The sequence below is a fragment of the Macadamia integrifolia genome, chromosome 9, assembly GCF_013358625.1.
Source record: "Macadamia integrifolia cultivar HAES 741 chromosome 9, SCU_Mint_v3, whole genome shotgun sequence".
Classification (NCBI taxonomy): Eukaryota; Viridiplantae; Streptophyta; class Magnoliopsida; order Proteales; family Proteaceae; genus Macadamia; species Macadamia integrifolia.
Genome location: NC_056565.1, coordinates 41676150 through 41688580, shown reverse-complemented (window position 1 = coordinate 41688580; position 12431 = coordinate 41676150). Strand labels below are relative to the sequence as shown.

Sequence of the window (12431 nt, the reverse complement as noted above, 5' to 3'; positions counted from 1 at the left end):
ATCCCATGGTTGTAATCCCACCAATAATGCTCCATTAAGTCCTACTTCTTAGGTGCTACCTATAGTGTGCAGAAATAAACTGATGATTAGATATAATTACTGCTGCTATCAGTGATAATAATTGGACATCCCTAGTAGGAAGATCTAAGTTAAAAGGAACATGTGGGTTAAGTTACTCAGGATGGATTGTCCTAATAAGCTTGTTATAACTATCCAAGTTTTTGCCACATGGCAGAACGGATGATGCTTAAATTTTGTTGACAGATAGACTTTATAATCCCGTGTAAAATTTCAACCCTAACATAGTTCCTACTGTGGAAAACTAAAGCTCTAAAAATCTAGGGATGGTGTTTAATTGAATTAGGTCCTGAAATTTTACACGTGACTAATCCAATCCTAAACTTACCTATCCATCCAATGGTAAGAATTGTTGCATCCTAAAAAAATGTTGCCTAAAATTTTTGGTGAAAAAGAACATTGCATGGTCACATGGCTCATGTGCCCAGACACATGAGTCAGCAAATTACGACCCCGCTCACATGAAACAAAAAATTCCATCTATGTTAATGCCTATGCACATGTTCTCATTGGCCCGGTGCTGGTGCAAGGACCACATGACCCGACAGCGATCTCTTTCCCATAAGTTTGATATATTTATTTCTGTTTTCATGCATTAATGGTATAACTGCCATTGCCTAGAGTTTTAGGTTCCAGTATTGGAATATCTGTATGTGTGTGTGAGAGAGAGAGAGAGAGAGAGAGAGAGATTGGTGTGTGCAAAATATTGTTCTCAAAACAATGGTTTATCTTCGGAAGAGAGAGATTGCCAGGCCTTGTAAGAAAAATAACAACAATACTAGGCCAAGACGCCCTTAGATGGATAAACGTGGAGGGTAAGAGGCCCTTACCTTCCCCCTCCTCATTTAACTACGTGGGTGAGAACCCACTGTGCTAAAACTGGTTTAAGGCGAGCAAAAAATAACTGTTGCCAGCACTAGTATGGGCCTGAAGAGGGTGAGGGAAAGAGTGAGGAAAAGGATGTTACCTTTTGGCAGAGGAGTGAAACTTCTGCAAGTAATTTCTCCCAAGTCCCACATGGTAGTAATCCTTTCATCATTTTGCCTGTTGGATAGATAGGAAAGTATCTCGATAGGCTACTTGTCATGAAAATCTATCTGTCATGACCCACACATAAGAAAAAAAAACCCTATTTTTTAATGAAAATACAGAAATTGAAGTTGGTTCCCTACCTAAAGTTCTAGCTTGCCATCTTCAACCAATGTTTGTTTTTCAATATTTAAAATTACTTTTCCTCATTGATTGTGCGTGTGTGTGTGTGTGTGATGCATCAGCCATGCAGATTGCATCGCTGATTGTGATCGATCTGATAGGTCAGTGTGTTAGCCAAGGATCAGGCAGGAATGCAGGATGTGGTTGGATCTGCCCCTCAAGATCATGATCCATGCAGATCAATTCCATCTCCTGTACCAAGTTTTGATCCCTAATTTAAGTTCTAAATATGTCTAAATATGTACAATGAAAACAATGAAACACAGCTACAATAATTTAAACTATCAAAACCTTTCCACCAGATCACACTCCAAAACTCCTACTACTCAAAATCTTCTCAGCTTGATTGCAAGATATGTGTGTAATTCCATGGAGATGCATAGATTCATTTCCTTCCGCATCCTTCAATGAAACTCTCAACTGATTCACATGCTGTTCGTCCATCTCTAACAGCTTCATAGAATCTCTGATACAAGGTAAAAACGCTTCAGGACGGACACAGAAAGGCCCGAAAACAAGGAACAATGCCCGCATATCAGTTTTGAACTGACTAGCTCCTTGAAAAGTGAATCTTGCATTACTCATGAGGATGCTGCGGAAGATAAAATGGTCAAGTCCCTCTGCAACACTTCTCCAAAGATCCAAGAAGTCCTTTGAGTTAAGAACCTCCCTCAAAATACCAAACTGACTTCTCAGAGAATCCAGTGCTTCAACAAACTCAACAGATAAAGTCAACACCTGAGTCCCCACTATGTTTTCTGTGCCAATAAACTCTTGCTCTTGCCCCTGCCCCCACTTCTCCTTGTTTTGGACATATTCCCAGGTAAGAGTGTTGAATTGTTGGAGAAGATCAGTGATTATTACCATTAGCCAGTCAGTCTCCAGCTCTACCAAGCTTTTTATTTGTTCTACAAAGAAGCAACCTCGATCATCCAGACCATCTGCTTGGATATGTGAATCATCCTCAGCGATACTCATCTCTAAGAAGTCCACATCTGCACTCCATTCCCGCAGAACTGATTCACAATACCTAGCAGCATTAATAGAAGCAGATACACTCATTAATGTTTCATTTTCTGTATACCCGGATCTTAATTGTGCCCCCTTGCAATGCTGAAACAATAAATTAAGGAACTTCCACAAAAATCTGTCTGCTGATAATCTAATAAATTGTGTACGAATCAGGATGTTTGGTAGAGATTGGGAACGTTCTATCATTGTGGATGTTATATTAACAGCGGCCTCTGCAATTAATGGGGCTTTATATTCTTGCCTAGTAGAGAGAAGAAACGGTTCAGGTTCTGTGGCAGTATGAAACCCGTACTTTGCTTTTGTGTCAATAATCCAAGCTCTCTCATCTTTCAAGTCCACCTTCAGTTTTTTCCAGGCATCTTTGAGTTCTATCTTGGCCCAAATTCTGAGCCAGTCAAGTCGATCACAAAATATTGACAGCATTGATACTCTCAAGTTCTCTTGAGAGTGTGGAGTTCCCAAACTTGCAAGTGATAGCATCCTTTTATCAAAAGCAATGAGAAGGTCCAGAAGATGAAGCCATGAAGACGTCACCTCTGGCTTGCAATCTCTATCTTCGTATCTTTCAGCAAGGACAGAAATTTTTCTTGTCGAAAGGTACCCTGCAAGCATCTTAACCATTGCTGACACCCAAGCTTCCTTGGCACTATAACCCACCAACCTTGCTTTGTCAATCAAAGGCTGTAAAACATCATCCACTCCTTGAACAAAATCCCGGGTATGTCTGTACACAAGAGCAAACATAAACTTGGGTTGTTCCAACCATTTTGAGAAATGGTGTTCAGCCCTGGAGGCAAAAGGTGAAACCAGCGCTTCAATAGTCCAAAGATCTAAACTATTATCCACCTTTTGCTCTAAAAGATTCTTTTTTCTTTTTTCTCTCCTGGTATGTATATGCTGCAAAGCACAGACAGATAGAAAACTTTCACAATATCTGTCCTTTTTGTCTCCTTGCATCAGAACCAGTGGGTTTGGGAGGCCTGAACTTTTTTCACTTTCTTGTTCTAAAGTCAGAAGGGGCGGTGGCCATCCAATAGAAGAAAGGAGAATTCTGTGATCAGTGAGAGCTTGAGGCCTGAGAACAGCAAGAGCTTTATCTACTCTAGCATCAACAGAATTCAGAAGACGATCCCATTGGGGCTGACATCTAGAAATACTTACCAATATATCCTCAATATTATTCATGGCATTTACAGCGAGTAGTAGTTTTTCTTTCATTTGTCCAACAGCCTGCATTCCTAGAATAGAGTGGAGTCAACCTTTTTCGGCTCTTGGCCAAATTTGTACTGCCATCAAACCAACATAAAAACAACAAACATGAATGAAAAAACAGCCAGCAAGCCTCACAGTTGGACTTGATGCATGTGATAGATTTGCCTGGAAGATGTCCCATGTGTTTCTATTCATGACAGAGTAAACTGCATCTTCAAGATCTCCCACCAGAGCTTCTAACTGTAGGGTGGTCTCTGGGAAGTAAGAATGGATAAGTATAGATTACAGAGTATTAAGAGTTGTCTGAAGGTCAATATCATGAACAAAAAAACAAAATATACATAGAGATCAGTATTCTATCAAAAGCTGCTTTAAAAAGAAAGAAAAAAAAAATGTATTGCCAAGGAAAAGGACCAACTAATTCTTGCACAGTTTACCATTATTTGAACTACTTGCTGCAATACTACAACATTTTTTTTGGGGTAAAAAATACTACTACATGATGCTTGTAACTTGGCAACAAGAGACCAAATTTCAAACTCCATAGCATATACCTCAATCGTTTGGCTGAAAAGACTCCATATGCAGCAGTTTCAAAAGTTGTGTTGGGGGATTGGGGGTGTGCAAGTGTTTTACAGGTGGAACAGGGGGCAAAAGATGAACATGACCTTTGAGAATGCAGAAGCTTCTGAACCAAACTCAATGGAGGAACAATTGCATGCTAAAATTAAACTTGAAATATACACATTCTGTGATGCTAAAGCCTACATATGTAAGGATTCAAGGGCTGATTAAAAATGATGCTTTATCTGTTGGCCTAGAATTGTGTTAAGGTCAATAATTATTACAAAGAACCTTCACAAGTCACGAACAAACAGTAACAAGAAATAATAAACTTACAGTTCCTCCAAGCTATTGTCTCATAAATCAACTCAACCAACATCTGGACACCAACAAGGTGCCTAGGCGGCACCCAACAAGCAAAGGGTGCCTAAACGCCTACGCAACACCTTGACAACGTCATAACAAGCACTCAAGCAACATTGATCATAACATGAATAACAAATACTCAATCCTGCACCAGCTGATCGTAGACCAACGTCTTGATTTGGTAGTGGTCTACCAAGGCCTCTACATATTACTAAATCAAATGTGAACAGTGCTGTCTCTTGTCTCTCCTTGAGAATGATAAGAGGGTCAATCTCCTTTTTGTTCTTTCATTTAACAAGGGTGGAGGGCGGTTGGTCAGTGTCTCTAGGTTGAGTGGCACCTTAAAGATTGAAAAAATTGATTTTGGGAATCCTTTCAACAAGGTAAAATCTGCTGACCATAATATGAATGGTGCCGGGTTGTTATTGCATCAGTTCAAGCTTTTTCCTGGTAAAGCTCTGCCTCTACAGGTAGTGCTAGTGCGGGTATCGATCTCGATCCGTGCTTGGTGAGCCTAGTGATAGGTGTTGGGGTACGATGTCTTGTATTCCGTCACAATTTAATCCAGGAAATACTGGTGATTTTTTCCCAAACGATGGCGGCCCCGAATTTTTTATTTGGGACTCGTTTACTAAGGGCAGTTTTGTACTTTCTGTTATTAAGGCTTCGCTATATATTTGTAGCGAGGGTTTTTTTCTCAATAAGCAATCTGAGAGAGGTGTAAAGGCGAGCTTTGTAACCCTATTCTCCATTGATAGTGAAGCAGGATCTCATCTCACCGTGGATGTAGGTAATCTGGCTAAACCACATAAATCTGTGTGCATTTTGTGATTGTTTGTTCTTGTTTTCCATTCTACATCATTTAGGGTTGTGTTTCTACAATAGGAGACTACTTAACTTGGTTCGGACAGCACTTGCTTGGTTAAAGATTTGTTTGTCGCCACGGATAGTGGTCGTGGTAGGTTCAAGGATCTTACACAGCAGAGCGAACTCTTTTATGTGCTGTATTTATCCGGGCAGCATAGCTGCACCCCCTCTATTTATCATACTGGAGCAATCCGAGAAGAACGATTAGGGTCATATGCTATCCTCTCTACAATGCCAATAGACAAAGTGCTTCGTTTCAGATCAATTCTTCTCTGAAATCACTTCTCCCAGGTGAAAAAGCATAATACACCCCAAGGAATTCCTCTCAGCTCCCTATAAAAAAGTGAACTGTCTAAGTGCTCTTCCCGTAGGCTTTGTGTCTCGTTGTGTATCTCGTAATCATTCGATTCCATCCGAATGCTCCAGCTCCTCCTCCTTTAGGATAGGATTGTCATTGTTCCTTTCACTTGCTTTTTTACCAAGTCCAATAGGTCGGTCACCCAAAGACACTCCACTGGAGCTACATGTACACCATCACGTCGAGACTCTTTCAAAAGTAAGATCACTACTGGCTTAAGGCGGCTTTAAGAAAAGGGATGAATCACTCCTAAGTGTAGCCGTGATCTTGTATATTTTATTTATGATTGATCCCAAATATCCAAAATAGTCACTTTATGGTATCTCTCTCTCCTCAATTTTCACCATATTGTTATCCACCCTACTCTATCTCCGTCCTAATATTAACACCTCTTGATTCCAAGGCTGATCTCCATTGCTCCAACTTAGCATTAATCATTGTTTTTGTCTCAACCACCAAAACAATATTGTCAACGAAGAGCATAGACCATGGAAACTCGTCTTAAATGTTCTTGGTTAAATCATTCATGACAAGTGCAAACAAATAAGGGCTTAAAGTTGATCCTTGATGTAATCCAATAGTAATTAAGAATTCACTACCTTGCCCTCCATGGTTCTCACACTAGTCACCACATCATCATACATATCTAGAATTATATCCACATATTTACTAGACACCCTTTGCTTCTTTAGAACATGCCAAATTAACTCTCTAGGCATTCTGTCATAGGCTTTCTCTAGGTCAATAAAGACCATATGAAGATCCTTCTTGCTAGCCCTAATGGTTTCCATGAGCCTCCTGAGTCTGTAAATAGCAAATGTTGTGGATCTACATGGCATAAAACCAAGTTGGTTCTCTAAAATAATAGTTTTTCTTCTCATATGGGCTTCAAATAACCTTCTCCCACAGGTTAATGTGGGACTATAGTTCTCCAAGTCAATTAGGATCTTGTTCCTATGGATGAATAACCAAATATATTTGACTAAAATCAAAATATAAAACCTCATCCCAACTACCTAAGGTTGGCTACACAAACCCTAGCATAAGGTCAAATTAACAACTTTTCAAGATCCACACTAAAAGGTTTTGCCCAATGTTTTGAATGACAGCTGCCAACTTGATGCATCCATCCTCATTCATCCAAGCTCAGAACCAGCTAACCCATTCTTACCTTCTCCAGAAAAGATACCTCGATGCTTAAGGAACATAGAAGCTTCACTTCAACTGTAGCTTTTTACAGCATTCGTGCGCCACTTAAAGTTGTCCACCAAATTCAAGTGTTAGATCTCTTCTAGGAAATCTTGGTCATTACTCAGAGACAAGTGAAGAAACCCATCAAACAATTTCATAAATTTCACTTTTTGACAGGATTTGACCAATTCAGATGGACTGAAACTGTTAAGTTCACAGACTGCACATAGAATCAACTCTGCAAATCTTTGAAGGAAAATTGACTGGAAAACTCTCACTGAATGGATCTAATCATATATGGAAAAGAACAGAAGTTTATGAATCTAGCCCAACACATATGCTCAAAAGACGAGGTAAAGCCAATAATTCCCAAAAATACAAGCCAATTTCATTGTGAGCATTACAACCAAGGACCATTGACAATGTTCCTAACAGGTGGTGATTTTAACATAGCAGGTCCAATAAACCGCCCACATTTCCAAATTTAAGACCAAAACCATTGACTCACCATCTCTATGCATCTTTTCCAAAAGATCCTTACGGGCTTGGAAATTTCATATTTAAGAAATTCATTAGGTCCGTTTGTTTCCATATAAAAAGACGATAAAGAAATATTTTTTTTCCAGTAGATTAGGGTTTTCCATTGTTTGATTTTAAAAAAATATAAATCATTGAAAAGTAGGAAAAGTTTAGTACTTTTCATGTGAAATGAGGAAATTTTACAACCAAACAAACATTGCACAAACTACCCATGGTTTCAAGTAACAATCGTTAATTCCCCAGCTGTGTTGATCCATTCAAGCTGGGTGTATTGCAACCAAGTAGTCCTACAGCTCGACCACAATATCATTAAACTCCCAACAATCAAAACCACTTTGGAATACAGTAAACACAGCATTATGAAAAGTAAGCTAAGAACTATAAGCATCGAGACTGATTGATAGATACAATTAAATGCGTACCAGCATAAATGCGAACTATCTCAATTCGACGCACTTCCTTTGCAAGCAATGGCAACTCCTCGTATAATATTTTCCGTATTTTCTTTAAACCCACCTTCCCCGTTCCATCTAAATTTCACCAAAATTACTACATAAATAAAAGAAAATAAAGGCCCCAACAAAATTGAGAAATTTGGTTTTTTTTTTCTCTGAAGAAGAATAAACCACTATATAACGCACAAAAAAAGGAGAAATGAGAAAGGGAATCTTGGGTTCCATTTGGGGTAAAAGTTCCAGACCTTGAGATGTTCGGAGGCGAAAATTCTGAAGCTTGATATTGAGATGATAAAGGGCACTTGAAGCGCTATTTGAACGAGAAATCCAAGAAGCAGCAAGCGAAGAGAGATTTTTCTGCAAGTTCATGAGATTCCTGTCCAGATTTAAGCAACTTTTCTTCAATTCCATCGCGATAGTTGGAGCCCTCATAAGATCTTCTTGGGTCTTAAAGTTTTCATCGAGATACCGAAGAAGATGTGGGGGGAGTTCATGAACACTGGAGAAAACAGGCCTAGGTTCCATTGCAGGAAAGAATTGGAAGTTGCGCCTTTCGTAGTTTGACGGTTTGAAATTTGAACAACAAATCCTGTAATGGAACCTAGGGCTGTGTTGTCCATCGGATGCCCGCCGCACCGTGGCACCCGCGGTAGAGGATATTTTCATCTTTGGATATATGTGGAAGTGGATGCCTTCCATAATCATCTAGAAGGTCCAGCCCAATTTTATTTGAGTATGGGCTTTCTATCCCATATAGATCCGATTGAAAGGTTTGTAAATTATAGTCCACGTAGCCTAACCCATTAAGTTGAATTTTCATCGATTTTTGTGCCTATTTGACGAGATTCATGTAGCCAACCCTATTTAGTTTTGATAGTATTAACTTATTGTTGTTCGGAAAATATGAAAACACGATTTCCAATTCACATATGCTATTTTTTTTTTTTTTTTGGGTAAATTATTCACCATCCACTCACGACACGTTTTTAATTGCTTTCTATTTTTTAACATTGTAAATGTCGAAAGACAACATTTCATTTGTCACCCATTATAAAACCTAAATGCCTAAAATATGCCTATAATGACCATGTATCAAATATTAAATTGATAATTATGAAATCAGCCCTCCTTGAGTAGTATTTAAATTAAAAGATAGGGAAAAAAAAGCTGCCAAGGGGGGAATGGTTTTAGCAGGGTAAAAAAAAAGGGAATCTAGATTGATTGGATCATATTCAGTATGGATCAAACAGAATTTCCCTGATTTGGGATCAATGTAGACTATGATTATGATTTTTCAAACCGTGAACTCTACTTCAACTATTCTTTGTGCCGATTAATGATTTAGTAATCAACATAAAAAAAAAAAAGGAAGGTATTAGTTATGATCAATATCTATTTTCTGATACATTTCAATTCAGATTAGATGAATTTACCATTGGTTTTCAACATTTTTACCCTTGATTCGTATCAATTGATCAATCCGATAACAATGCTTAAACACTATGGTACCGACAGATATTATATTGGACGACATTATGTGTATTTTAACCGGAAGGAGCTTGTTAGCTGTCTTTCTGGTTAAGCCAAATGGATATATTTTGAATGGCATTTATTTCTTTTCGGAGTTAGTTATGGATTCCATAACTTGAAGGGGTTTGTTTAAATTATTAGACAAATTCGCCGTTATCCACTTCTTATCTTCTTGAATCTTGATTGAGGAACCTTGTAAATACATTTTTCGTGTCCCTCACGTTTCAATGAATTACCATATTCCCACCAAAAAAGAGAGATTTATATTGTAATTTCAACCCCTTCTGATGATATTTTATTGCAATTTTAACCCTTCTTGGATCTTGACTTATTCTCTCCCACCAACCTACCCCACAAAAGCCATATTGCCACGTAGGATGAATAACTGGATAACGTAAATGCAAGTTCCGAGTCACAAAGGCCTGATCCAATGAATCAAACCAACCTATAAATAATTTTATAGCTTTCCCCCGTTTCCCATTTCCAATTTCCCATTTCCCATATTCTAGGGTTTCTCCGTTCTTCTCACCAGACCTGTACATTTTTTTTCGATCAGCTCTTGTTCATTCTATGTTTGGTGTTGTATTGATCTCCTTATCCATCTGTAGATTCTGCCAGTGCAGTAATAGAAGTCACTGATCTCGCTTCGTTCCTTTTTTTTTTTTTTTTTTTTTCTGATAGAGCTTCTGATCTTGAGGTTTCGTCAACAAGGAGGGATAATTTTCATTATAATCTGGTATTTCTCAATTTTATTAGAGAAAACCCAATGAATTCACCTGTGTGCTTAAGATATTGAGATACGAGATTTGTTTGAGGAAGAAATGGAGATTAAAGGGACCTTTGTCCCTCAATTTCGAGTTCCGCTCTCTCGTGTGAACCGAGTGGTCGTCAAAAGGACCAAAAGATATCCTCTGATCCGACTGGTTAAGATTTCAACTTCCTTCGGGTATTAATTATTCCTTTTTTCCATTCTGATCTTTTTATTCAATCTTTTTCTCGATATTAAACTACTTGAGCGCTATAGATTTTTTTTTTTTTTTTGTTTTTTTCCCCCATATTAGACTTGTATATGAAATCTTAAATATGGGAGTGAAATTGGATCTCAACCCACATTAGACCTCAGATGAGCACCGATTGGGGCCTGAATAATTAGAGAAGAGTCTGGCACCATCTCCACACCAATTAGAACACTCTCTGGTCACCTCTTAACCCAGAAGCATCTTTAGAGCATCTCAAATGGCCCCATAAAGCCTAAATGTGTTGTCTTTTTTTATGAGGGGGGAGGGGGTAGGGGGTAGGGGGTAGGGGGGTGGGTGGGGGATATTCTTGGCCCATTTTTGTTATTGTTAATTGTTAGTTAGCACTAACCCATATCTTTTTATTTGGTAACATACCAATCCATATATTGTGAGCATCATATGCTTGATTGTTTCTTAGCCATCGGATTTATTGATCATTATGCATCCTTGCAGGGAGACCTTCCCGGAGTCATACCATAGATTGGAACCGATCAAAGTTCATTGCAACAACAACTCACGAGGTATTCAACAGTCATCGTTTACCAAGAATGAGGGTGGGAATTCACCCCAAAAAAAGAAGAGTGAGGGTGGCAAGCTGCCTGAACTCTCTTTTGTCCGCGTGCAGCCAAATGACCAGGACAGTCGTGGACCACCGAAGCGCGCATTTGGACAATTTGTTGCTCGTGGAGCTGTGTTGAATGAAGAATACTGGGTAGGCTTGTCTCTCATTACTTTCTGTTCTCTGATGATATTCTTTGACTTTCTTTTCTTATATTTATGTGCGTTACAGTCTGTTTATTGTTCCCCAGACAGCAGCATGGCTGCGGGCAGAAGCTAATTGGGAATCCTTATCATATATGAGGTCTGTGGCCTTATACTTAATAATCTTGAGAGATTTGTCACGTTGAGATATTGTGTGTTTGGACTAAGTTTATTCTTATGCTGTGCACCATATTCTTTCAGATTCATGAATGTGAGTATTAATGATGACAATGTAATTTCAGGCATGTTGAGAGTTACAAGAGGAAATATGCTGAACAGGTAAAGGATTCTTTTGCTGGTAGGCTCATTTAGCACACAAGAATCTGAATATGTGCCATGAAATAGTACATGAAATTTTCTTCGTCTCTTGGAGTATTAGGATGTATTATTCATATTTCAAATTTATGTATTATACATTTATTCAGTAGTATGATGACTTTTTGGCTGGTAATATGTGAGTTGAAAAATTTAATGAATGTGCTCTTTAATGCTTGGAACTTCATTTTGCGCTTATGATATAAGGAATTTTGGACTGGTAATATATAGACATCAGGAGCAAACAATTTGGGTTGAGTATTCTCATGCATATAGGGCAATATTTGATGCCTTAGAAGAAGCTCTGGATAACGAATTTTTGGGATTCTTCTAGAAATGGGTGTGGCAATATTTTTATCCTGTCAAAACCAACATTCTCTTAGTGAAAAAACATTGAAGGAGTTGGAAAGGAAGTTAAATTAAGTATTCACCTTGGACAAAGATCCTGAAGAGCTGGCAATAAGCATGATGGTGTTGAAATCAGGCAATGGCTTTGTGGCAGCTTGATAGAAATCGCCCTCCATGGAGGCAAGAACCAAAACGAGCAGATGCAGGATTAGGTCTACAAAGCCCAACCCTTGTGCGTAATACGCCCAAACAAGATCATTTAAAGCATTTAGTTAACTTACCAATGTAAGGAACTCAACAGGGCAGAACTGATCGCATTCTCTTGAGTTTTCATGAGATATTCTAAAAATGTATTGAAACTGGATTATCTAGATGCAATGAGAACCTTCAATTCATTAGCCTATCCATGTGCTTTAGTTCCAATCTTTATAGTAATTTGGATGTACATTTCAGTGGGGAAAGTGTAGTCGTTTGGGAGTTTTATTTTTAGGGGACTGAAGAAGTTATTTAAATTAGTAAGTATGGATCGTTTCTGTTGCTTCTTTTTTTTGCCAATTTTTTAGGCAATTTTTTTTTTCGGGG

General features: G+C 38.4%; 2 protein-coding genes across 2 annotated transcripts in view; one reads left to right on the top strand and one right to left on the bottom strand.

Annotated features, from left to right (window-relative positions):
• Positions 1-1404: 1404 nt before the first annotated feature.
• Positions 1405-8527, bottom strand: LOC122089460 (RINT1-like protein MAG2L). Its single transcript, XM_042659214.1, has 4 exons — positions 8121-8527; positions 7843-7950; positions 3670-3788; positions 1405-3552 (listed from the first exon to the last, which is right to left on the bottom strand). The coding sequence occupies exons 1-4, from the start codon at positions 8398-8400 to the stop codon at positions 1594-1596; spliced, it is 2466 nt and encodes an 821-aa protein (XP_042515148.1). The 5' UTR covers positions 8401-8527; the 3' UTR covers positions 1405-1593.
• A 1341-nt stretch (positions 8528-9868) lies between these two features.
• LOC122088175 overlaps positions 9869-12431 on the top strand; it is a 33913-nt gene continuing 31350 nt past the window's right edge. Inside the window, exons 1-4 of the mRNA XM_042657351.1 lie at positions 9869-10351; positions 10878-11136; positions 11234-11286; positions 11429-11465. Of these exons, the coding sequence (XP_042513285.1) occupies positions 10227-10351; positions 10878-11136; positions 11234-11286; positions 11429-11465 (474 nt within the window). The 5' untranslated portion in view covers positions 9869-10226. The remainder of the gene's footprint in view (positions 10352-10877; positions 11137-11233; positions 11287-11428; positions 11466-12431) is intronic.